A 27,328-nucleotide genomic window follows, 5' to 3' on the forward strand; every position below is an offset into this window, starting at 1 on the left:
CCTCTTGGACAGAATGATCATCCGGGGGGAGGAGATGGATCAGCCTCGGCGTCGCTATCTTGAGGCAAAGGGCTTGGGGGAAGAGGAGCAGAAGGTGGTTCGGAGACAGCATGGGTGCTGTAAATGTGGTCCATCAAAAACTATTAGGTGAGACAGGCAAAAACATCAGTTTGTTGAAGCTTATCCTCCTGGGTCCAAGGTGGCTCGTGGGAGGGGCCTGGAGTGGGCTAAAAGAGGTGGGGCGGAATAGGAGGGGGGGGGGACTAGGAACACGTTATGCAATCACGTGAAGCTGGCAAGTAAATGGTTAGGGCCTTGGCCACTGAGGTTTGGACTGAGGAGTCTAATGCCTGAACTAGTTCCTACCCCAGTCTGCACTCATCCGGATGATAGGGTTTAACTTGGGCCAGAGTGGCAGACTGATCGATAGCGGAGTATAAGCAGCAATCTATATGTGCACCCCAAGGATATATGGAGGAGAGTAGGGTATATCGGGTATAATCTGGGGGGTAGCAAGGACCCGAACACTGTTAATAAGGAGGTGATGGAAGGAAAAGGTGGAGAAACATCAAGCCAGATGCAAAGATTGGTATGATAAGAGATGGGGAGTAGGGAAAAAGGATTGAAGACAGGGAAATGGGTTTTAGTCCGAAAACCCAACAAGAGTCTGAATTAGTTTGATACATTTCACAAACCAGAAAGAAAAAAAATCAACTAAAAAAAACCAATTCGGACACTTTATTTTGTTGTAATTCTAGAAGACGAGGGTATGTGGAGCATGGAAAGATTAACACCCGAGATACCTGCTTCCCAACAAAGAATCTGCAGATGTGGTGAAAAATGAAACCATAAATACTAAATCTCGTCTAAGAACAAAAATGAAAGTCCATTCTCCTGGATGGCTTAAAAACCATGAGGTGTCATAACTCTGTTCTGATGCATGTAGTTTTTTCTTTAATGGACATGAACATTTTTTCTGAATTCTTCCTTTACGGTGTGATAAAATACCACTTTGTTTTGTGTGGTTGAGTTTTATATTTTAGTGTTCAATAATGATTTTGTTTCAATGATTGATTGTTATTATAAGAGGGGATATGTGTTAAAACCTTGATACAGTTCCTATGTTTACCCCCTCCCCCTTTCTCCCCCTCCTTTATCTCTACTATGAGGTCTCATCTTTGAAACTTTCAGGCAGAGCGGTTACAGAATGTTGGGGATTTGTGTCAAATGGTGTGGCACAGCTGAGCTGACAAGGCTGGAGAAGTCTATCCCTTTGTACTTAATAAAGCTTACTAAACCTACATTGCTGCAGTACCATCTTTTCAGTGTTAGACATATGCAAATACACACACAGTCAATAAAAATGATATACACGACTCAATAAGGAGATCCACACCATTTTTTTTTTATATAAACACGCATCGATATATATATATATATATATATATATATATATATATATATATATATATATATATATATATATATATATATATATATATATTTAGCCACCAGAATCAATACGCTCAGGTAAGTACGTTTCAAGGTAGAAATACTTGTAGGTTTTAAAAATGGACACAATGCAATTTTCACAGGTGGCAATCAGCCTATGGGAGGAAAAACAAACACTGCATACAAGTTCTTTGTAGCGACTTGTGAGACCAATTTTTAGGACTTAAGGTGCCCGGGTGCAGTGGTGCAAAACAGCGTTGGGTGCCCAATGTTAGTCTATGGGGATCACTCTTCATGAAAAGAGGCTTAAGGTTTGGACTGGGAGGACAGTCGGCTGAACCAAAAGGAGGGCTCAGGAGACACGAAGCTCAAGGACAATGGGACACCTTTGGTTCTCTTCTCCATGGGCCAGGGGCGACTGGTGCAGAGGTACTTCGTGGCCTCTGGTTTTAGTCACCAGAGACACTCGCGCTACAGCGGTCCTGCACATAAAGGCTACAGGCAACGTCGTGAAGTCCAGAGATGGCAAGTTCAAGGTGGCCTTTGTCTCTGGAGGGTCGAGGGACCACGCTGGCACAGTTGGCCAACTTCAGCTTGGGATAGGTGGCTCTGGTGCAGGGGTGTTTTCAGGTGCCAGGTTTTGGCAGTCCGGACCCCTCAAAGGTCTCTTGGGGTGTCTGCAGGGGAGCAGCTCTGCTGCTCCACAGGAGTTCCTGGTTTGTGCAAAAACGGCACTTGTCAAGATAAAATTTAAACATTCCTATTTCAATGGATCTCAAATATGATTTTGCTTCAGCAAATTTCATTTCTTTGCTACCTAAACAGAATGCTATTTTTAATAGCCAACACACAACCTGAATCTTGAAGGAGCTATTCAGTGCTGTGCTTCCGACTCTTGAAACGCGATGCATAGCATAATGCCGATGAAACATGCTGAGATCAATACATGTCAATCATTAAAGCAATACTATGTTCTAAATCTACATAAGCGTGATCGAGTTATTTTTAATAAGCTGTAAGAGAATTAATGGCTTTAAAGGACGTGTGAGACTAACAACCTGTGAGTGCTGACTGGTCCTAGCCAGCCTGCCACCACAGATGACCTTCTGACCCCCAGAGGTGAGAAGCTTTGCTCTCAGGGGGTCAGAAACAAAGCCTTTCCGACAGAGGGTATTTACAACGCCTCCCACAGAATGGCTCACAAATAAGGTTTTCGGCGAAACAGTCAAAATGAGCCGCACAGTATAATTAACGTGCAATTAAGCAGATGTGATCTCGGGTTGAGGAAGGAAGCCTGGCGTGTTTCTTGAGGCTTTTGGGCGCGGGGTATGTGGTCGGATGTACGTTTTATGTTACCAGTCGATGAGATTCGTGTACTTAAATACAAATTATAATCGGTGGAGTTCGCGGACCCAGAGTGACGCACTCAGTGTACAATATTAACAATCTCGTCAGGTCTCGTCTCCCGCGCTCTTCGCTTCCCGCCCTGCGTGTGAGTCCTTTCGTCTTCACGCAACCCTGGAAGGGCCGATCTGAAGGGTTCTGTTCGAAGCCGGGGTGGCACGGTTAGTGCCAAGTACCTACGAAGGGCACACACAGAGAGAGAGAGAGAGAGGGCTTTTACGGTGCCCGTTCTCCTAAACCGTGAGCTCAGACACACCCGGCCCTGAACACCGCAGAGACACTGTCAGAAACTGACCAGCGCTCGTAGGTGCACCGCTGGACCTCCAGGACAGATCAGGTATCGGTACACCGCTAGTCCAGGGCCGGACAGGGCATCGGTAGCCCACCGTACCGTCTAAACCTACAACAGAACTGGTCATCGCCAGTCCCAGAGGTGCACCACCGGTCCCTCTAGGACCAAGGACGAACTGAGACTCGCCCCGGAGGTAAAACATTGGCCCTTACAATCTACAGGGAAAACGGAACTTCACCAGCCCAAGAGGTACACCACGGGAACCTTCCAGATCCACGGCAGAACCGGGCTTCACCAGCCCCCGAGCTACACCCCCAGTCCATGCAGGCCCACGGCAGAACCGTGCACACACTGCGGCCAGCTCTTCCAGACCCACGGTGGTGCTGGACGGCCGGCGTGCACGGCAAGAAAGAGCGGGGGGGGGGGGCGCCTTTACTTCTCGCTGCACTTGTACATCTTAAAGTCAGTTTAAAGCATTCAGACTGAAGTACTGCAACAATTTGTCACAAAAAGCCTGTTCCTTCTTTTTCCACATTTTTCTTTCCTAAGTAGTTATGTAAAGCAATTTTTTTCTTTCTTCCTTCCTTCCCTCTATTGCCTGCCCCTCTTTCTGTTCATTCTCCTACTTTACGCGGGCTAATCTGTTGCTCATCCGACTTTTGAAATAAAGCACGTTAGCCGGAATCCCATTTACTGTAGCCAAAATAAAGAAACGTGGGTAAGATTTCTGGTCGCTAACGCGGGGGCCCTTCAGAATGATGCAAGTCTTTAAACAAGGATCTGGCAATGCAATAGGTGTGGCTTTTGGTATTGCAAATAACGGCTTTTAATTTTTTTAAAGGCATTGCCATTTACAATGCCAATAGCGCCAAAATTCGCAGTTGCGAGACCTATTGCATTGTAAATGCTTGTTTATATTTGTGCCTGAACTAGAATTTTATCTATTTGCATCAGTCTTCTCCAGGGCAATTTGACATTTTGAAAACCTCCAAAACTCACCTGTTCAAATAGCCATCCAGTGAAGTCCGAAAGCCATTATGCCTTACCGAGAGTTGGTTTTCAGGTCTTAAAAAAAATAGACACATTTTCTAAGATGCAACACAGCATACAGATTACAACGCCGTTTGCAGTGCTTAAAAGCCTTGCATCTTTTACAGGGCAGAGAAAACTGTGCACAGCACAACTATATGCCCGACAGAACCAGTCTAAAAAGGACAGGACAAGTAGCAGACAAACTACCAAATTGTACCAGATTATGCCCATGAGGAAATAGAAACATTTGAAAAAATGGGCAAAAATAGATATCTCAAGCCCCAACCACTTGATGGCACAATAACACACAACAGGGGAATCCAGAGAGATTCAGGTTACAAAAGAGGCAACACATTGAGCCGTTTCTAAGAGAGGAGCAGGCTTTATTGTGACTGGACCAGAGCAGGAGACGGAGCAGGAGCCTTGTTAAAATGTGCATGTGTTTGGGAAAGGTGCATAAGTGAGGGCTTCTTACCCGTCTGTGAAATTAGTCGAGTTGGTATGAGTGACCAGAACGAATGGGCCTTTAAGTAATGGAGACATCTCTCCTCTTCAAGGAACAGGTTGGCTTAGGCTGCAGATGGGGAAGGGGAGGGTATGGACCATACTAGATTGTGCAGGAGGTACTGGATCGTGCAGGAGAATGGAGCCAGACTGAGGATAGCATGAACATGATCAACAGTTGGCACAATGGGTGTCTTGAAGGGCTAAAATCTGAAGAGGCGTCGTCTGCACAGGGCGGGCTTAGAGTACGAAACGGAGGTTTCAGGGAAACCAGTGGATCAGTTATAGCGGGCACTTTCCTTTGACTCATGCAGTGTGTGCTACGTACAAGTGGAACATGCTTCATGGTTTCCAGTTTTGATTAGCTTAATCAAACAATATGCTTACCCAAACGCGAATCACCAAAATACAGTTCAAGGGTATTCCACTGGCACTTCCCAAACACGCGGAACCTTAAGAAGGGTTAAATATTGCTGTTCAAATGCCTCTTTTTAGAACTACAGTATCTAGGTGTTAGGTATGTGTAGCATGCATGAGTAATCAGCAGAGTTCTGACCTAAAGGTGGAATGGGTGCTGTACAGTGTTGGATGTGTCCCACCTGGAGTCCTTTTGAGAGCTCCTGAAGGAAAGGGTTGAGCTTCTTTAACATCTAGACCCTGGTGCGGTTTTTGTATATATGGAATTGTTTATATGGGCTTCTACATTGTTATATAAACTTATCAAACTTAACCTTCTATATGTGGACAGCAAATAAGCACCACTTCGACAATTTCCCCTAAAGTTCTTTTTCTGGCTAAGAGCAGTTGCACAGCCTTAGAAAAGGCTGCACAGCCAGTTCATTTCAAAAGAAAAGGAAATGTGTCACAGCGCTGATGCTCTTATAGTGTGCCCTTTATAACTGGTATTGGAACCATGAAACGACCCCGTGCAGTTAAACAATCCAACAGGTCTTGGGTCTTGATGTCGAGGATCCAGTGAAGGAGAACTTATACCTCGATATACAGAAAGCAATGGAGCTAGGTAACATCAGTACACTTTATTCAGGATAGTACAGGCCTCTACATGAACACTTTTGGTGGGAGGGGAGTTGTATCCTCCAGCTCAAAGGCTGAACTATTTTCTTCGTAAACTAGTTTTCTCAAATAATTTTCCGTTTGTTCGTTGATAAGCCTGTCTCCGTGAGACTAGCTTAATTTTTATAACATTAACATAGGGATAAAAAAGCACCCACTTTGTGGGTTTCACATGTATCTCCAGTCAAAACATTTAAACACTACATAAAAAGCATCCGATGTGGACTGAATGAAAATAATAAAAATATAGCCATGTACAGATGGGGAAAAAATAATTCAGTACTGGCTGCAGCTTACACAAGTGTGTGTATTTATTTAAAACTGAAGTCCCGAAAACGTGCTCGGACGCAATTCACATCCAAAGATTCACGAGGAAAAAAATTGACAGTTTAACGCCGTCTCCTTTCTGGTGTCCTGCTCCTCCTGCGTCCGCTCCTGAAAAAGAAAAAGACATTTAATTTTGCAGAAAACAAAACACAGAGGCAAGCAAAAACTTAACATTCAACGCCACAAAAACTAGGAGTAAAAGAGTCTCTCCTCGGAAGATTTTTCAGGAGTAACAGAAATGAAAAGATTGCCACTTACAGATGTTAGTAATGTGCAATTATACTACAACATTGATTTTAGAAAAAAGAAAAATGTAGTCCAGCAGAAACCCTGGCCTTCCCCCACAGTTCTGAATTTGGAAATTCGGCAAAAGATAACATTTCTATCCAGGGTCAAAAGGTTCAAACTAAGAGAAGAGCCGGCACACACCATTTATTTTATAAAAGGAAAATCTGATGGGGACTTTTTTCTTTTTTTACCATGCTAGAGTCCCAACTGGTTGTCCCAGGGTATTTTCTTTTCGTTCTCATGCAGTAAAAAACGTGTTTCCAAACACTTTCATCCAGGTCTACAGTGGAATACCCTTTATAAGACTGCAGGAGGCTAGTGATCAGGCCCAATGTTTAAATAAAGGTTCAGGAAGGAACAGTAGAAATGGAACAGTGTCATGTTACAATAAAGACTGTTCAATAGAGCATTGTCGCTGTATCATTACAAGGCTCCTGGATGAAGAGTCAATAACTAGCTGTAGTGCAAAAATAAAATACCACAGTACTATAGCTTATCAATAACGGTTTTAACTCACACACCCTTCTTTGCCAATGTTTTACTTTCGAATACCAAACTTATACAATTTCCGTAAACAGTGTTTATAATATACTAAAGAAAAAAAAAGTATGACTGCCAATTAGTGAACTAGTTTAAAAAATACAGGAAATGTCAACTGAAGGGATAGGACAGTAGGAAGTGAAATTACAATATGTATTGGAGATTGTAAAGAAAGGTTAAAAGTATACCATTACATTTTTCTAATATCACCCAATCTACAAAACTGTTGTAAAGGAAAATAGAATTTAGGGCTAAAACGTGTTTGGTGAAGAACTAAGATTCTAACCAAGTTATTCACATTAGACAAATGCTTGTAATCTAATTTGAAAAGCAGGAAGCAGCTGTTGGAAAGGCGTTCGCCGGAGGGGGGTTCGATGCCCGTCTTGCCCACCCCTTTGACCCACCTCTCCCACGTAGGCCGAACCAGGCGCGCACACCCTGAGATACACTACGAACAGAGTGACACCACACGTATTCTTTGTAGGACGATAGGTTCTTTTATCGATGATTTCAAGGGATCTTTATGATCCAAGATGCAAGCAGTACAGCAGTGGCACAAAGTACCACAAATCGGTCGTGGGGAATGGGGGTAGCGGGACAGTCTTTCAAGATAGTGTCTCTGCGAAATACCCTGCGGATAGCTCACAATCCTCGAGCTGGAGGGTGTCGTGTCTCTGGGCGATCTCTTACCGAGTCGTCCTCAAGGGGAGCGCAGCGAGTCTCTCAGCAGGAACAGGTGGTCGGAGTTCGGGAGCCGCGATTCCGTCAGCAAGGCTCAGATGGTTCAATAGCTGGGGGCCGCGAGTCACTCAGCAGGCCTAGGTGGTTCAGTGTTCGGGAGCCGCGACCTCGTCAGCAGGGCTCAGATGGTTCAATAGCGAGAGGCCGCGAGTCACTCAGCAGGCCCAGGTGACTTCAGCGTTCAGGAGCCGCGACAGCGTCCGCAGGCTCGGATGGTTCCAGGTCTTCTCTGCATTCGTTTCTCCGGCACCCCTTGTTATACTCCGCTGGCTCTTTGAAGTCCGGAGTCCTCGCAGAGGGGGGACTGGGGTGACGGAGGGGGTTCGGCGGGATTTCCTGCCGCTCACTTCTTTGGTCTTTTCAGGTGGGTCTGGGAGGGACCCCAGACGCTCGGCAGGGGAGGCGCCTGCTCCCCAGGGGCCTGGTGGCCGATCGAGTCCTCCCGGGGAAGGCGACCCGAGGTGTGACTGGGCTGGCGCCTCTGGGTCTGGCTCGAGGGTTCCCGCTCCCTCGGTCGGACATGCGTGGTAGGGTGTCGAGTCTGTCAGGGCTCTGGCTGGCCCTCGGATCTGGGTGGCTGGGGCGGCCAGAGTCGGAGATGTCGTGTCTTGAGGGTGGTTGCAGGTTGGCTGGATGATGGGGAGGGCAACGCCGTGAGGCCGGTCTCACACGCGTCCCCCCCAGCTGAAAGGCGTGGAGAACTACCCATTCACTGGGGGGTTCTCCTCGCCGAAGCGGAAGAACCGGGACAGGCCGTCGGCGTTGGCATGATCCGTCCCGGGGCGATGTTCGACAGTGAAATCCATCCCTTGGAGAGAGATGGACCATCGTAGTAGCTTGGGGTTCTCCCCCCTCATCTGCATTAGCCACCGCAAGGGCCGGTGGTCCGTCTGTACTCGGAAATGGGTTCCGAACAAGTAGGGCCGTAGTTTCTTGAGGGCCCAGACTACGGCAAAGGTCTCTCGTTCTATAGTACTCCAACGCTGCTCTCGCGGCAGCAGCCTTCAGCTGATGAAGGCTATGGGCTGATCAATGCCCTTGTCGTCGAACTGCGAGAGGACGGCCCCGATGCCGTGTTCGGATGCGTCGGTCTGGACCACAAACTCTTGGGAGTAGTCGGGGGCCTTGAGTACGGGGGCGGTGCACATGGCGGTTTTCAAGGCGTCGAACGCCTGCTGGCACGGGGTGGTCCACTGCACCTTCTTCGGGAGCTTTTTGGAGGTCAACTCCGTGAGGGGCCCCGCGATACTACCATAGTTTTTAATGAACCTCCGGTAGTACCCTGTAAGGCCCAGGAAGGCCCGGACCTCCGTCTGCGTGGTGGGGGGCTCCCAGGACTTGATGGCGTCGATCTTCGGTTGGAGGGGGGTGACCTGGCCGCTGCCCACCTGATGCCCCAGGTAGACCACGGAGCCTTGCCCGAGATGGCATTTGCTGGCTTTCACTGTTAGGCCGGCTTGGCGCAGGGCCATTAGTACTTGTCGGAGGTGCTGGAGATGCTCGTGCCATTGAGAGCTGAATACGGCGATGTCGTCAAGGTACGCTGCGCTGAACTCCTCGAGTCCGGCCAGGACCTTGTTCACCAACCGCTGGAACGTGGCTGGGGCGTTCTTCATCCCGAACGGCATGACCCTGAAGCGGTAGTGGCCATCTGGCGTGGAGAAGGCAGAGCGTTCTTTCGCTCCCTCCGTGAGAGCAATCTGCCAGTATCCGCAGGTCAGGTCGAAAGTGCTGAGGAACCGGGCGGCCCCCAGGCGGTCGATGAGCTCGTCGGCGCGGGGAATTGGGTGAGCGTCTGCTCGGGTGACCGCATTGAGCCCCCGGTAGTCCACACAGAATCTTAGTTCGGGGGCGACCCCTGGGGAAGCCGCCTTCGGGACCAGGACCACCGGGCTGGCCCAGGGGCTGTCGGAGGGTTCGATTACTCCCAGGGTGAGCATCTTCTGTACCTCGGTCTTGATGCAGGTGCGGACCCGGTCAGGCACCCGGTAGGCTCGGTGTCTCACAGGCGGGCTGTCGCCGTAGTCCACGTCGTGGACACACCAGTCGGTGACCCTTGGAATGAGGGAGAAGAGGTCTGCGAATTGTCTGAGCAGCTGGCGGCAGTCGTCGGACTGTTGGGGAGTGAGGGTGGTTGAAAGTCTCACTCCCTCCACGGAACCATCCAGGTCTTTAGCGCACAGGGGTTCGGTGTCTTCTTCCGCCCCATCATCAGTGGCCAGTAGCAAACTTAATTCCGTTCTCACAAAGTGGGGCTTGAGACGGTTCACGTGGAGGACCCGGAGGGGGTTCCGTGGGGACTGTACATCGACCAGGTACGTGACCTGGCTCTTCCGCTCGATCACCTTGAAGGGACCAGTCCATTTGTCTTGTAGGGCGCAGGGCTTCACCGGGGCCATGACCCAAACCTGCTGGCCCGGCTGGAACTCGACCAGGGTTGCGTTCTGGTCATACCAGCGCTTCATTTCTTCTTGGCTGGCCTCGAGGTTAGCCTCTGCGAGTTCTCTGAACTTCCTCGTCTGGTTGCGGAGCGCCAGGATGTAGCGGAACACATCAGGGGGTGTCCCCCGGGGGCTTGTCTCCCAGCCCTCTTTGACCAGGCTCAGGGGCCCTCGGACGGGATGTCCGTATAGCAGTTCGAAGGGGCTGAACCCCAGAGACTTTTGGGGAACTTCTCGGTATGCGAACAGGAGGCAAGGGAGGAGGACGTCCCATTTCCGGCGCAGGGGCTCTTCGAGGCCCAGGATCATTCCCTTCAGGGTTCGGTTGAAGCGTTCCACTAGGCCGTTGCCCTGGGGGTGGTAGGGGGTCGTGAACTTATACGTGACTCCGCACTGCTGCCACAGGGACTTCATGTAGCGGGATATAAAGTTAGTGCCGCGATCACTCACAACCTCGCGGGGAAATCTGACACGGGAGAAGATCCCCATGAGAGCCCGGCCCACCACGGGAGCCATCACGGTGCGGAGGGGGATGGCCTCGGGGTAGCGGGTGGCATGGTCCACCAGGACAAGGATGAATCTGTGGCCCTGGGCGGTCTTTGGATCCAGGGGTCCCACGATGTCGATGCCGACCCGCTCGAACGGGGTACTCACAACGGGGAACGGTTGTAAGGGAGCTTTGCGTTTTCCGCCACTCTTCCCACTGCCCTGGCACGTGAGGCAGGATTTGCAGTGTACTTCTACATTCGCTCGCATCTTGGGCCAATAGAAGTGGGTAACCAATCGCTGATATGTCTTGTCTTGGCCTAAGTGTCCTGCCAAGGGTACATCGTGGGCCAGGCCCAGGAGGAGGCTCCGGAAACGCAGGGGTACCACCAGTACCCGGGCTGCGCCTAGCTCGGCGGACTTTTGCTCGCTGTATAGGAGGCCGTTGTCCCAATAGATCCAATGGGTTCCGGTTCGGTCACCGGCGGCCTGGGCTTCGGCTTGTTGTCTGAGTCCCACGAGGGAGGGGCAGGTGGCCTGTTCCTGGCAGAACTCTTCACGGGAGGGCCCCCCCTCACAGCGCCACTGGGCCATCTCGGGCAGTTCTCCGAGCTCAGTCAGGGCCTCCGGGGCGGAAGGTTCCGGCCCTTCTCCCGGGTTAGTGTCTTCTTCTCCCTCTGAAGGAGGGTTGTCCGCTTCTGGTAGGGTGTCCCGGCTCTCGGGGATAGTGTTCGGTAGGAGGGCTTCACCGCCCTCGGAGAGAGGCAATCGCACGGTCATGGAGCGCGTGGTGGCGCAGACCCATTCTGGTAGGCCCATCATCTCCAGATGGGCTCTTCGTTCTACTTGCCCCCACGGGGAACTCTCCAGGTCGTTGCCCAGGAGGCAGTCTACGGGCTGTGATGTCCGGACCGCTACCTTCAGTTCTCCGGAGACCCCTCCCCACTCGAAGGGCACCAGCGCCATCTGGCAGAGGCTCTCAGAATTGTCGGAGGATACGACCGGACAGAGGGCACCGGTTAGGATCTGGTCTTCTGAAATTAGGCTGCGGTGGACCGCGGTGACACTCGCCCCGGTGTCGCGGAGGCCCTCGACTCGGTGGACGTTGATGGTCACCTGCTGTCGGTATTTCTTTGTGTTGACGGGCAAGGGTGTCCCGGGGACCATTTCTCGATCACCAAGGGAGACCAGGGCCATGGCCGCCAGTTCCCATTCTTCGGAGTCCTCCATCTCTTCCCCCAGAGCCATGGAGGCCATCTGCCGGGCCGTGGGGTTGGTCGTTGTGGTTCGCTGATACTGGGGACACTGGGGGTCATTGGAGTAGTGTCCGGGCTGTTGGCAGCAGAAGCAGGTGATCCTAGCTCGTGGACCTAGCCGCCCTGGGGCTCCGGTGCTTGCTGGGGACGGGGCTGAACCCGCCGCTGGTGGGCTGCTGGGGGGGCTGGTTGAGGACCCCCCGGGGAAGTCTCTTGGTCGGCCGTGGTTCCCTCTGCCCCTCTGGCGGGGGGGGGGGGCCTTGACTGTGGCGGCCGTAGTCCCCCACGGGGCCCTGGGTGGCTCGGGTATTCACCCAACGATCAGCCTCAGCGGCCAGCTTCCGAGGGTCGGTGAGTTTACTGTCCAGGAGATGCTGGCGCAGTTCTACAAAGCAATTGGCCGCTAAATGTTCCCAGGCAATCAGGTCAAACAGTTCTTCGAAGGTGGAGACCTTGCTGCCCTTGATCCACCCGTCCAAGGCTCGGCTGTAAAAGTTCACGTATTCTACCCACGTGGTGCCCGGTATCTTCTTGCAATCTCGGAACCGTTGTCGGTACATTTCGGGGGTGAGTCCATACCGGCCCACGAGGGCTTCCTTCATGTGGCTGTAGGAGTTCATGACCATGGAGGGCAGATCTAGCAGGGTGTCTCTTCCTTCGCTTAAGAACTGGCCCCATAGGCCAGCCCCCCAATCCTTCTGCGGGACTCGGTGAGAGGTCATGGCGACTTCGTAGGCCTTAAACCACTGCTGGATATCGTCGTTCTTGTAATACTCCTTTACCACATCCTTGGGGATGTGGACTTTGGTTTCCCCGGTGGGAGCGGACGGTGGATTCCCGGGTGGCTGTGACTTTTCATTTTTAGCCCGCCACTCGATCTCCTTCAGGCTGCGTTCATGTTCTAGCTGGAGTTTCTTTTCGTCGTGCTCTCTTTGGCGTCTCTTCTCTTCGAGTTCCCCTTGTAGCCGTAACTGCTCGACGGCCAACTTTTTCTCTGCCAGTTTTATTTCTCCCTCGATTTTTAGTTTTGCCAGTTCAAGTTCCTGGTTGCGGCTTCTCTCTCGGTCCGCTAGCTCCTCGGGGGACAGGTTCCCCTCTGGCCCGTTGTTTCTCGCCGGGATGCTTGGTGGTTCATGGGCAGAGTCTCCTTCCGTTTGGGTCGGGGGCGCCCCCGTCTCGACCCAGGTTTTCAGTACTTTCTGGGAGTCTTCCTTTGTGCTTAATCCGGTGGTAGCGATGCCAAGGTCTTTGCAAAACTGTTTTAATTCTCTATGTGTGTAATAGTCCAATTGATCCTCTCGGAACGGTGAGCTTATTTCGGTACCTGCGGCACCCAGGGAGGTTTCTCCTTCCATCTCTGTTTGGTAGTGCGTCAGTCGTTCACTGCATGCTCTCTTTCGGTGTCGGCTCGGATCCCGTCGTCTGCCACCAAATGTTGGAAAGGCGTTCGCCGGAGGGGGGTTCGATGTCCGTCTTGCCCACCCCTTTGACCCACCTCTCCCACGTAGGCCGAACCAGGCGCGCACACCCTGAGATACACTACGAACAGAGTGACACCACACGTATTCTTTGTAGGACGATAAGTTCTTTTATCGATGATTTCAAGGGATCTTTATGATCCAAGATGCAAGCAGTACAGCAGTGACACAAAGTACCACAAATCGGTCGTGGGGAATGGGGGTAGCGGGACAGTCTTTCAAGATAGTGTCTCTGCGAAATACCCTGCGGATAGCTCACAATCCTCAAGCTGGAGGGTGTCGTGTCTCTGGGCGATCTCTTACCGAGTCGTCCTCAAGGGGAGCGCCGCGAGTCTCTCAGCAGGCACAGGTGGTCGGAGTTCGGGAGCCGCGACCTTGTCAGCAGGGCTCAGATGGTTCAATAGCGAGAGGCCGCGAGTCACTCAGCAGGCCCAGGTGACTTCAGCGTTCAGGAGCCGCGACAGCGTCCGCAGGCTCGGATGGTTCCAGGTCTTCTCTGCATTCGTTTCTCCGGCACCCCTTGTTATACTCCGCTGGCTCTTTGAAGTCCGGAGTCCTCGCAGAGGGGGGACTGGGGTGACGGAGGGGGTTCGGCGGGATTTCCTGCCGCTCACTTCTTTGGTCTTTTCAGGTGGGTCTGGGAGGGACCCCAGATGCTCGGCAGGGGAGGCGCCTGCTCCCCAGGGGCCTGGTGGCCGATCGAGTCCTCCCGGGGAAGGCGACCCGAGGTGTGACTGGGCTGGCGCCTCTGGGTCTGGCTCGAGGGTTCCCGCTCCCTCGGTCGGACATGCGTGGTAGGGTGTCGAGTCTGTCAGGGCTCTGGCCGGCCCTCGGATCTGGGTGGCTGGGGCGGCCGGAGTCGGAGATGTCGTGTCTTGAGGGTGGTTGCAGGTTGGCTGGATGATGGGGAGGGCAACGCCGTGAGGCCGGTCTCACAGCAGCACATATTGACAGGTAAATAAATGCTGAAACCGATCTGGCATCTACCAGGCCTCTCTTATGCCAAGGTATCGTTTGAGGAGGGAGCCTCGAAAGCAGCTGGAGCTAGTACGCAAAAAGCAAGGGGAAAAAAATCCCAGCGCAGGCATGCAGCCACTGGGCCTCTGCCAATGAGTGATTGCATGCCCTGCCCATGCAACTCGCCCATGAAGACTCAGGATTCGTTACTAGAAAATTCAAAGAATAAGAATCAATGTGTTTTTATTAGCAACAATTCAGGTTCTTCAACAATAATGCAAAGCATGGAAAAATATGTCCAGTTCTAAACTACAAAAGGGTGAGGGAGATGCCAGTTTAGCAAACAATTACCAATGTTTTGGAAAAGGAAAGCGTAAAACCAGCTGAAAGAAATCCAGGCATTTCCTGAGCCCAAATACTCGTGTCTGTGTTTAGAAGGCAACTGCGCAAATTCAGGCTAGTCAGACCCAATGCGGGTGTGCACTGGAGCAAACAAAAGGTTTGCTTCTCCCTAGCTAACTCTTCCCGGGAAGTATACAATCTTGTTTCTGTAGGGTGCTTGAAAGTAAAACGGATCTTGCCTTGGTTAAGCATAGTGAGAAAATAAATAAAATAAAGGAGATTGTGGAAGCAGGGGAATCAAAAGCTATAGGTGATCAAGCAGTAGGTAAAACAAATGCCTTCTCAATAGCATGTTTAAGGTTGTATGCGGAGCGCTGCGCCCCTATTTAAAGTATACAGCCTGCATCAGTTGCTAGGCTGAAGGAATGGAGAAAGTTGCCAGGGAAACCACTTGCATTCTTTGGAAGACGACCTCCTCTCTGATAGTCGCGGTTGTTTGTAAAGTGCAGATGTTGCCTACACACAGAACAAGAAAGTGAACGAGTGGTGTGCGCTCGCTGGGGAAAACTAGCAGGCAGCGAAGAAGCGAAAGTGAAAGCATTTGTAACCTGACCCAAAACAGGTGGCAGGCTGCGCGCGCTGCTGAAGCTGCTGACTTTGTAGCTGGAGAACAGGGTTCGAGCCTCGGCGTGGGCTGCATTATTTAATAATTAAAAAATAAACAGTGATCTCGAAGTAGGGGTGGGGAGAGACAAATTAAAAAAATTATACACATGTAGGGGGAGACAGATACAATTAAAAAAAAAAATAAACAGTTGAGAGGGACAAATGTAGCATCTGAAACCAAGTACAACAAACGGTGCGAGGAGGTGGCTCAACAAATAACGCTGCTGACTTTGGAACAGGAAAACAGGGTTCGAGACTTGGTGTGGGCTGCATCATTTAAGCGTGATTTAATTATGAATAAATTAAACTTAAATAAACAGGGTCGGGTAAGTGCAGGAAGCTGCCAGATGTGGAAATGAGAGCAGCAAAGAAAACAAACAAGCATTGGCATAGCCAATAGGTCTCGCCTTTTGGAACTTATAAGTGTTTAACCAGAGATATTGACTTTAGCTATGTCTTTAAGCTGTGCTGTACAGAAGTTTGCAGCATGCTGAAAAGTTATAATAAAAGAAGTGTCAGAAGCATTTTTATTACCTTAGATATGACGAAAAAAAGCATTATGTACAACTAAACGAGCATATTAAAAAAATATTAAAAATAATGTCTCGAGTTTTTTTTGTCCTTTCAATGCTGGCAACTTGTATCTGCCTGTCCCAATGGTTGCTTGTTGTGTTTTTTTTTGTTATGGGGGGCATAAATAACAGTGAGAGTGAGAGAGTCAGTCAGTGAGAGAGTCAGTCAGTGAGAGAGCAGTCAGTGAGAATGAGAGCGAGCGAAAGAGAGCGAGAGTGCGAGCGAAAGAGAGCGAGAGTGCGAGCCAGTGAGCGAGAGTGCGAGCCAGTGAGCGAGAGTGCGAGCCAGTGAGCGAGAGTGCGAGCCAGTGAGCGAGAGAGCGAGCCAGTGAGCGAGAGAGCGAGCCAGTGAGCGAGCCAGTGAGCGAGAGAGCGAGTCAGTGAGCGAGTCAGTGAGCGAGAGAGCGAGTCAGCGAGAGAGCGAGTCAGTGAGCGAGTCAGTGAGCGAGAGAGCGAGTCAGTGAGCGAGAGAGCGAGTCAGTGAGCGAGAGAGCGAGTCAGTGAGCGAAAGAGCGAGTCAGTGAGCGAAAGAGCGAGTCAGTGAGCGAAAGAGCGAGTCAGTGAGCGAAAGAGAGAGTCAGTGAGCGTGTCAGTGAGCGAAAGAGCGAGTCAGTGAGCGAAAGAGCGAGTCAGTGAGCGAAAGAGCGAGTCAGTGAGCGTGTCAGTGAGCGAAAGAGCGTGTCAGTGAGCGAAAGAGCGTGTCAGTGAGCGAAAGAGCGTGTCAGTGAGCGAAAGAGCGTGTCAGTGAGCGAAGACTCGCGAAAGAGCGAGTCAGTGAGCGAAAGAGCGAGTCAGTGAGCGAAAGAGCGTGTCAGTGAGCGAAAGAGCGTGTCAGTGAGAGAAAGAGCGAGTCAGTGAGCGAAAGAGCGAGTCAGTGAGCGAAAGAGCGAGTCAGTGAGCGAAAGAGCGAGTCAGTGAGCGAAAGAGCGAGTCAGTGAGCGTGTCAGTGAGCGAAAGAGCGAGTCAGTGAGCGAAAGAGCGAGTCAGTGAGCGAAAGAGCGAGTCAGTGAGCGTGTCAGTGAGCGAAAGAGCGTGTCAGTGAGCGAAAGAGCGTGTCAGTGAGCGAAAGAGCGTGTCAGTGAGCGAAAGAGCGTGTCAGTGAGCGAAAGAGCGTGTCAGTGAGCGAAAGAGCGAGTCAGCGAGCGAAAGAGCGAGTCAGCGAGCGAAAGAGCGAGTCAGTGAGGGGTCAGTCTTTTAGCAAGAGGGTCAGTCTTTTAGCAAGAGGGTCAGTCTTTTAGCAAGAGGGTCAGTCTTTTAGCAAGAGGGTCCGTCTTTTAGCAAGAGGGTCCGTCTTTTAGCAAGAGGGTCCGTCTTTTAGCAAGAGGGTCCGTCTTTTAGCAAGAGGGTCCGTCTTTTAGCAAGAGGGTCCGTCTTTTAGCAAGAGGGTCCGTCTTTTAGCAAAAGGGTCAGTCAGTGAAAAGGGTCAGTCAGTGAAAAGGGTCAGTCAGTGAAAAGGGTCAGTCAGTGAAAAGGGTCAGTCAGTGAAAAGGGTCAGTCAGTGAAAAGGGTCAGTCAGTGTGAGAGAGTGAGTGAGTCAGTGTGAGAGAGTGAGTGAGTCAGTGTGAGAGAGTGAGTGAGTCAGTGTGAGAGAGTGAGTGAGTCAGTGTGAGAGAGTGAGTGAGTCAGTGAGAGAGTGTGAGAGAGTGAGTGAGTCAGTGTGAGAGAGTGAGTGAGTCAGTGTGAGAGAGTGAGTGAGTCAGTGTGAGAGAGTGAGTGAGTCAGTGTGAGTGAGTGAGTGAGTCAGTGTGAGAGAGTGTCTGAGAGAGGGCGAGAGAGTGTCTGAGAGAGGGCGAGAGAGTGTCTGAGAGAGGGCGAGAGAGTGTCTGAGAGAGGGCGAGAGAGTGTCTGAGAGAGGGCGAGAGAGTGTCTGTGAGAGAGAGCGTCTGTGAGAGAGAGCGTCTGTGAGAGAGAGCGTCTGTGAGAGAGAGCGTCTGTGAGAGAGAGCGTCTGTGAGAGAGCGTCTGTGAGAGAGAGCGTCTGTGAGAGAGAGCGTCTGTGAGAGAGAGCGTCTGTGAGAGAGAGCGTCTGTGAGAGAGAGCGTCTGTGAGAGAGAGGCTCTTTAGTGGCGAGTAGGGTCAGGATTTAATTAACAGTAATAGATGGAAAGCCTGAGTGGAGTAGGACAATGCCCAAAACCAGGTAGCGCTCAAGATTGCTATTGAGAACTCAATTAGCAAAAACCACCAAGTAAATCACTCAAAAACAATCACTCAATTTGCATAAATAATTAAAGATTGTACGTCTTTCAGTAATATGTGCTAAGTGGCATCATAAACCATGAAAAACCCATCAATTCATGACATCACAACAGAAAAACGTTATATTATAATTGAGGAGATAGGACGGTGATGTGCACCTGCTGCAGCTTCATTGAGAATCCTACACGGCTAAGCTTGGTCAGCCAGGAAGCGCTGGAAGGGCTGCGCGTGTGCACGCTCGCGTGAACGTAATCGCTACGCCACCAAAAGCCTGCTGTGGCAGCACTTTGAAAACCCCGATACTAAATGTCTCGGGGCAGCGCATGCGCTGGCTCAGCGAGACCTAAAAAGTAGTCCCTAAATAAAAATATAAACAGCCAGCAATGTAAGTTAACTGTAGTTGGTCGATGCTGTTTCCTCCAGAAACGGAAGAAATAGGAAGTGATGTACCGGACCACAAGCAAACAATTAACAAGATAAGAACAGCAATGCCAGATTACACCAATGGCAAGCGACAAAACAAAGACAAATGCAACGGATGGAGTTTCAGTTGTAATACTGATTACTTGATGCCTCAGAGGCAGCGCATGCACTGCCTATGCGAGAACTAAAAAAATAAAAAAATAAAAAATAAATAGTAATACAATAAGTGAATGTAGCAACAATTCAGCCAAAAAGGTGCAGTGATGCTGCGGCATTATTTTGCAGGTGTGCGTGCGCATGCATAATGACGCTTGCACAAGCATGCATCATAATGCAAGTGCACCTAAAAAATAAAGCAAGCGCCCTATTTTTTTTTATTTACAGATTTAAGATAGACCAGTAAATTTTAAAAAACAATGATGAAGCAACAGAAAGTGAATAGGAGGCAGGGAATTTGGCAGGGGGAGAAGCATATAAGAGGTGTAAACACAAGACAGAGCAACACCGAACACACCGTGGAGAAGCACACAAGGAAGAGAGCTCAAAAACATGCACTCATCGAGAGATTAAGGAAAAAGATGCAAGCAGTTTCCTGAAAGTGAGCAGCGGAAGGATAGAACCCAGGCCAGTCAGAGAGATAGTAAAGAAAGTATGATGGAGGAGACGGACAACCACAACATGGTATTTGGGACAAGAAAAGCCACTGAATACGAAGCCAGCAAATGACAGTGACAAAGCCAACCAATCGTAAGCACAAGGGGTCTGTAAGATCTGCAAGTTCTTGGTACACTTACAATCGGTCCTTTGAAACCAGTAAGCTTGCTCTGTCTGGTAGACTTGAGCTAAAAATGGAGGATTATAATAGTTCAGTAGTGAGAACTATAATCTTACCTCCGCTTTCCTTTTGGAGGTCCTCTGACAAAACCCCAGTCTACATTGATTGGCTGGCCCATTAAGTCCTGACCATTGAGGCCTTCCATTGCTGCCAGGGCCTCTTTATATGTTTCATATTCCACAAGGGCATAACCCTGCAACAAGAGTTTGGAAGAAAATTAGAACAAACAACCTTACAGTGCCATGCCCCAACGTTTCTTACACATGGATTGTGACAGAATAATTAATTAATGAACTATCAAACAAACTTCATTTTAAGCTAAAATGGAGAAGTGGCCCAGCTGCCACTGTGCTGGTCTGTAAGGTAGTGCCATGAAGTACACATATTCAGTGCACATAACGTTTGCTTTCATTTTACTAATGCTTTTTCAGTAACTTATTTCACATTAAGAAGACCAAGCATTTCTGTTTCCTAAAAAGATCAGTACTCCTGAACAAATTTTCCAAAGAGAACACACAAACTGTGATATCCCAATTACAAGCAGTCAGCATAGGTACATTCACCATACAATGTTCTAAGCATAGAGGGGGTTATTGTAAGCTCTAGGAAGACATTTATATTCCTTTGTACCTTCAGATAACCGGTACTCCTGTCCAGGTTCAAGTGAATGTTTTTAATCTCGCCGAACTCTGCAAACTTGTCATGAACATCCTCTTCTGTGGCTTCTTCATGAACACCAGTTATAAAAAGAATCCAGCCTTCGACAGCTAATGCCACACGAAAAAGAAAAAGGAAAGGCCTCAAAACACAGGAACGTTTCAATAATATGCAAAAAGAAAAATTGATGGACAGAATGTTAAATGAAGTCAAACATTCACCCCAGTAGAGAGATCTGGGCCTAAATCCATTGGTTGTTTTGCTCTCCATGCCATTCCAGTTTAAACCCAGCCACAAGTTAATCAGTCTTGACCCTGCTTCCGATGGAACAGTCCAACCCGAACTGCCAGGCCAGGTCCTCCCTGGACTGGTAAACATCCTGGGACCGGATTCGGGGTTCCACCCCATATCAGCCAGGCTAGCTTGACTTCAGTGACATGGAGAGCACGGGACCCACGTCTGGGCATACCTGCCGCACTCAGGTTGACAAATGAAAAAGAACAATTGATGGACAGAATGTTGACCAATGTCAAACATTCACCCCAGTACAGAAACCTGGGTCTACAGCCATCTTATTTTGCTCCCCATGCCATTCCAGTTTAATCCAAGCCATTTGCAAATCAGTCTAAGTGGCCAACTGGCAGTCATCAGTAGGTAGTAAGAATGTAGTTTCCATAGGAAGGGCATTTATTCATTTGCCAATAAATTTGGCATAATTTGACGAATCCCGACAAAAGTTTCAAAACTAGTTTAAATCTCACTTTAGCAGCGGTCTTGAAAGTTTCGGGGTGATCCTTCAAACGGGGGCCGAGAAAAAGGGGGGGTCCAAAAACACGCATTCCCCATACTAATTTTTATGGGAGCTTTAGACAAAGCTACATCCCACACTGCTGAACGGAATTCTATCAAATTTGACAGAAAGGTAGCTGTTGGTTCAGAAAGTGACCTTTTTGTGAGTTGGTTTAAATCCGTTCAGTAGTTTTAGTAGGTTATTAGTGAGGTTATCAGTGAGGTCACTGACCATGCCATTAGTGATATATTGTGTGAGGTTATAAGCAGTGCATTGCGGGGGAGTAAGTTATAGTTAGCTCAGGTAACTATAGCTGCCGAATTTCACTGGTTGTCTACGAGGGACATCAGAGCCTAAGTATAACTTCCTTGTAACCAGTGAAATTCTAATGTGTTTTTAGATTCTTATTCCTAACTGCACTCAGGAGGAAGTGAATAAGGTGTTTACTCACGATGCTCTAGGTCCTGCAATGCGTTTCGGCCACTGGCATGGGGAGGTCATTGTGATACATACATCTTCAATACCAAAAGAACCACATATTCGCAATGTTCAAGCATAAACATAAATGACAGACTGGATTCCAGTAAGGTATCAAAGTATATAAACTGTGTAGGCCATCTTATAATGTGCACCATAACTTTCTAAATGTTCCAGTGTGCGTAATCGTAGCTGTAACATCGCAACTGCAAAATTATCAACAATTCATAGCATGTCGACAGTTCAATGTGTATGGCGAACCGTGCGGGGGTGAGCCATCTGTGCCGAGGTAGAGGCGTCGAGACTAGGAGGCTTCTAATCCATGATAGGGGAAGTCGGTTCTAGAGAGCCGATGCGAAATCGAAGAGTTTGTGAAGTCACCCTGGTCGGTAATCGGCGCCACAATAAAATGATGCTAGCGGGAAGGCTGATAACTGCAAGCGTTGGAGCTGCGGTGCAGGCAGGGTGGTGTGTTGAGCACTTCACGAGCAGTGCCCCCGGCCTCAGTGCAGGTCGCAGCATCACTGGCGGCAGTGCTGACAGTGTCAGAGTTGTTTTTCTTGGTTTGCAGCACCGACCACACAATTCTCAGGGCCCAAGAACTGGAATTGGCACCCTTTTGAATGCAGGAGTCCACACAGGATTTCAGGTTCTGGTCAGTGGGTTGCAGGTGAAGTCTTGTGTCCCTGAGACTTCAGAACAGGAGGACAGCACACACAAGCCCTTGGAGATTCTTCTTCAAGCAGGTTCACAGCAAAGTACCTGTTTCTGTCCTTTCCTTGGCAGAAGCTGCAACTGCAGGCCAACCCAGCAAAGCACACAGCAAAGGGGCAGTACTCCTCAGAGCTCTCCAGCTCTTCTCCTTGGCAAAGGTTCCTCTTGAGTCCAAATGTGATCTAATTTTCTGGGGTTTAAGGTCCAATACTTCTAACACATTTTCTCTTTGTGGCAAGGGTCTCTGAGCCCAGTCCAAACCAGTTATTCCTCTCTTGTGCAGCATCACTACAGGAGGTGGATACAGCATTGTGCAGAGGAGACACTGCCTATTCAGGGGCTGGTGAAACTCCTCCCACCACTCTAAATGCAACCAAGGTCTATTCAGCTCAACTACAAGTCACCTAGGAAAGGCAGGACACACCGTAACCCCATCTTGTGGCGGTCTACAGTGAATGCACATCCCCAGCTTCTGTCACTCGAAAACCAGACAGTCAATCTACAAACAGAAGAGGCACACAAAAGGGTTAAATAAAAAAAAAGCATATTTTCTAAAAATGGACTTTAACACACAATTTAAACACCATCTCCCTAAACACATGCATGATTAAATTCTGAGTTCAGAGAGCCTAAACTCCATTCCTCCATCTTGTCCCAATGGAAAGTTATACTTGTAAGATGTTACAAATCAACTCACATGTTAGCCTATGGGACAGATAACCTTTCAATTGTATTTCACTATCAGGACATATGACACATACCAGTACATGTCCAACCTTTCACATACACTGCACCCTGGCCATGGGGGTACCTTGGGCCTACTTGAGGGGTGCCTTACATGTAAGAAAAGAGAAGGCTAGGGCCTGGCAAGTGGGTGCACTTGCCAGGTCGACATGGCAGTTCAAAACTGCACGCGCAGACACTGCATTGGCAGGTCTGAAATACATTTACAGGGCTACTCACGTGGGTGGCAGAATCAGTGCTGCAGGCCCACTAGTAGCATTTAATTTACAGGCCCTGGCACACTCAGTGCACTTTACTAGAGACTTACCAGCAAATGAAATATGTTCATGGATAACCAATCATATTCATAATGTACACAGAAAGCATCTGCACTTTAGCACTGATTAGCAGTGCTAAAGTGCCTAGAGTCCTAAAGCAAACTAAAACAGGTCAGGAAAATAGGAGAAAGACGCAAAAAGTTTGGGGATAACCCTGCAAAAAGGGACATATCCAACTGCCAGTGACCGAAATGCGTTGTAGTGGATGAAGCACATGAATAAACTCCTTATTCACTGCCTCCAGAGTGAGCATGACTCGTTTGCATTAGAGTATTTCTACTTTATTTTTACTGGGCGCCACATCCGGCACCACGCAACAACCCCTGGAGACAGCACAGCAACTGCGGACTCCGAGCACGATAGATATATCAGTGGAAAAAAAATGATATATAGTTAGAGGGACGGTATAGTTAGACTCACATTTCACTCGTACAAAACTAGTGAAATTCAGAAGTTTTAGTTAACCTTGCTAACTATAACTTGCGCCCGCAATGCAATGCTTATGACTTCACATATTACAACAGTTATATTTTGGTCAGTGACATCAAGGAGGTTTCCATATCTCAATAAAGCATTAAAGACTACTATTTACTGTCAATGCAGTAAGTTGTTTCATAATGTAGGCTGAACAGGTGTTTGGGGACAAAAGATGGTTTAGCATGAGTAAGCAACTCCACAAATGAGATTTCCTTGAAAGAAAATAATAGCATCTAACTTTATAGGTCTTTCCCCAGGACGAAAGCATTCAAGATGGGAGGAGGAAAGGGAATTGGATTTTTTTTATGCGATAGCTTACCTAATATAAAAAAAAAAGTCAAATAAAAATTAGAGGGAATATATATTAGGTGCCACAGTTAACAGCAAAAAAAAAAAAAAAGGGGGGGGGGACCCAGGATTCTTGACATCTACTAGAATTCCTCTGTCCGCAAATACTTGAGATGAAATAATATCAACGATGAAGACTCAGCAAATGTGACTAGCTTTTAAATTAATTGATATGTAAACCTTTAATATCCTCACAGTAATGACTTCCTCCAAGCAACCATCTACACTTAAGAGCAAACCAAAACTCTGATGTTCCACCGTAAAAACACAACCTGGTGGCCAGTGCTACATTATAAATAAGGCTCCCTGTTTACCGTTTTTACGGATTTGTACACATAAATACAGACACAACACAATGTGTTTTCTGTCTGCATTTATTTTTAAAAGTGGATAAATACAGACAATTAGGCTTTTTTTAAAGGAGGCTGTAAAGCGCCATACTAGTGATGAGGAAAAACCAGACTCAAACGCACTTGGCATTCTTCCAACTGGGACACCTTCGGTATTTGTCGGCACACTGTTCTTCCACAGGCCATCAGTTAGAGCTGGCCAGGAAATTGGAGTAACACCAGAAATTGCATGCACTACCACATCAGATATTCATGTTACCCAAAATTTAGAGGCTTATGATTGCACCTGCCTTTTTTCTGCTCTTAAAGCTGAAGATTAGCACTGCTGGCACTAATGGGTATGCTGTCCCTGCGCTATGAGGTAGTGTTGAAATATTGATCAATAGCTAATAGTCTTTAAATTGCTAAAGTTGTGGTACATATGTTCCTACCTGTAAATAAAACTTACCGGTGGAGTTTTGCTTCTAAACAGATGGCGGTAGTATCAATCATCAACAGACTAAGTGTCACAACAACGTCCCTTCCTATGCTAGGCCTCCACTGCTTTCACATGAGCAACGCAAATCTCCCTACATGCACCCTGTAATGTTTTTTATATAAGGAGTGAACTTGGCCCAAAGGCCTTAGAGTACTGAGAGATTCTATTACACAAGGTCATCTTTATTTGTCTACAAGTCTAGGGTGTTCATGGCCAATGTCACCAAAAGAAGCAGACAGGGCCTTGGTAAAATTAGGATCTGTGCTATGTCCCATCCAACAGAGATTTTTCCTGATTAAACGAAAACTACACCGCAGACACAGCAGTCGTTGCACATATCCCCAGTGACCAACACTGGGGAAAGACTAACAAAGTCTGAATATGTAACGTGCTGCTGCAATTATGCAACCCTCCAAGGCACAACCACTAACCAGTCAAGGGAAGGCAAGTGGTAAAAAGATAATTCAATGTATTTTCCAGCCTGGAAACCAAATCATTATCACTTCCACTGGTAGAACTAACTTGCATGAAACATCCTGGCCATAGGTACGACTTCTTTAAACTGAAAGCTCAAATTAAGATGCTGTGGTGACTGAACCGGGCTACTAAATTGAGAATCTAGCAAATATGCCCTATCATAGCTCTAAATACAAAAAATTAACACTTGGAAAAAAAATAGTGATATGTGGGGCTCGCCATGAGACTTGTATGTAAAACGGCATGTTTGCAACACATTTATGGCAAAACACATATTCGAGTATTATCAATTGTCTGCCTGAAGAGCTACATAACATAAAATTAGTTAACTAATTGTGTCAACATACATTTGTGGTGTAATGCGAATATTTACCAGTGGATGATTTGTTATATGATATTTGGCAGCTGAAATAGCTAAAACAGACATCAAAGTATGAGTGCAGTTATATAACTATGGAAATGTACAGTTTTACAACTTCATTTAGCCGCAAAACGCAAAATAAATATGGATAAATACAGGCGGAAATGCTAAAAAAATAAATACCATAAAACCGGGAGCCCTAATTATAAATCCTATTTTTTAGTTATTTGTGAGATTTATAAAATCACAGCTAGTCTGTTTGTCGTCAATGCAGGCAACTAATTTCAGTGTTTTTTTAATGTTTCTTCAGACACAATGTGAGAATGCTTGTATATAACATACCCCAGAAGAATATAAGGAACCAGTCTTTGTTTACAGAATAGGAGTATAAGGAACCAGTCTTTGTTTACAGAATAGGAGTATAAGGAACCAGTCTTTGTTTACAGAATAGGAGTATTATTTTTGAACCTGAACAAACCAAACTTCATTTTAATTTCAAACCAAGATTACAAACACGTTAACCTTTCATTTTGACCTGGTATTTGCAGTTTTCTGGTTTCCATTGTCAGATATTCCGGACAGGCCAGCAATGAAATACTCCCTTTCGCAGAGTTCCAATTGTGGACAGGATGTTCCAAGGACCCACCATTCAAAAAATTGTTTTGCTTTAAATATCACAAGTAATAACGTTATCAGAGGAATTATTAAAACCCTTATGAAAAAACAATTGCACTAAAGTTTTTAGATCACTTGCTTTCATGTGCAAACTATTAAATTCACAGCAGCATGGTTTCCATAAAAAGAATTGTCTAAACCCAAAAGAGAATATGGCTACTGGAAAAAAACAATGTATTTGTATTGCATATTGCAGATGGTTACATTATTGATTCATCAGTATAATGCACTCTAGGTCATTGCAGCTATATGCAACAAACACTTTAACGGAGTGGTGGTTGGCTACTTACATCTTTGTGGACCTGGTTCATCTCCATCTTGTTCCACACTATCATAATCTTCACGCACTCTTGCCCTTGATCCTTCCTCTGAACAAGGAGAAAACATATCTGTTACAATACGTGTACATGGTATGCCGTTGATTGTTTTGTACATGCTAGGAAAAGAATATCTGGAAATGCTACAATCTCAGAGTTACTCTTGGTTGATTACAACTTTGCATAAAATATACTGTTCGGTGTGCATTTACAAAATAAGCAGCGCAACTGCACACCAGCACGTTGACCAAGTAAAGGAATTACATTTGCAGTGTATCTGACATAGAAAAAACACTAACGTAGATTACATTTGAAACATTTTTAAAGATTATTGTTGACCCACATGCAAAAATAAGCTTCTAAATAGTTTGGCTAGGGGGCTTTAAATAGGATTTTAATTTTTTTTCAGTGACTTGGAAATATAGTCAGAACTGATAAATTAAAACAAAGGAGAAAATCAATATGATAAAAACTGGAATACATACTCAACATATAATTTCAGTGAGTCTCGACAGCTAAAGTATAAACTATATTGGCAACAACAGAGAATTGATTAGTAAGAAGAGTCCTGAGCTGGTAAATAAATGTCGAGCAACCATCCTTTTTCTAGGCCTTTGAGGCACATTTATTTGTTTAAAGTACTTTTTCTGTTTTTTTAATCAAAGCACACACTTTTTTCAAGTTTTAACCCAGTATTGAAAGGGTGTGTGCGGTTATGGGGTGGCCTTTCGCTTCCAACTTGCTGTAAATTATGAATCCGGTATACACATGGAAATTAACCACCACCTACAATTTACAAATGGTGACATTCCTAGATGCATTGAAATTCCCAATAATC

The 27,328-nt window shown here is 47.6% G+C and overlaps 1 protein-coding gene across 1 annotated transcript in view; it reads right to left on the reverse strand.

Annotated features, from left to right (window-relative positions):
- Positions 1 to 5,924: 5,924 nt before the first annotated feature.
- LOC146772945 (RNA-binding protein 8A-like) overlaps positions 5,925 to 27,328 on the reverse strand; it is a 38,457-nt gene continuing 17,053 nt past the window's right edge. Inside the window, exons 3-6 of the mRNA XM_085640074.1 lie at positions 26,464 to 26,541; positions 19,939 to 20,075; positions 19,365 to 19,501; positions 5,925 to 6,193 (exon numbers count right to left, since the gene is read on the reverse strand). Of these exons, the coding sequence (XP_085496200.1) occupies positions 6,148 to 6,193; positions 19,365 to 19,501; positions 19,939 to 20,075; positions 26,464 to 26,541 (398 nt within the window). The 3' untranslated portion in view covers positions 5,925 to 6,147. The remainder of the gene's footprint in view (positions 6,194 to 19,364; positions 19,502 to 19,938; positions 20,076 to 26,463; positions 26,542 to 27,328) is intronic.

Source organism: Triturus cristatus, chromosome 12 (assembly GCF_964204655.1).
Source record: "Triturus cristatus chromosome 12, aTriCri1.1, whole genome shotgun sequence".
Classification (NCBI taxonomy): Eukaryota; Metazoa; Chordata; class Amphibia; order Caudata; family Salamandridae; genus Triturus; species Triturus cristatus.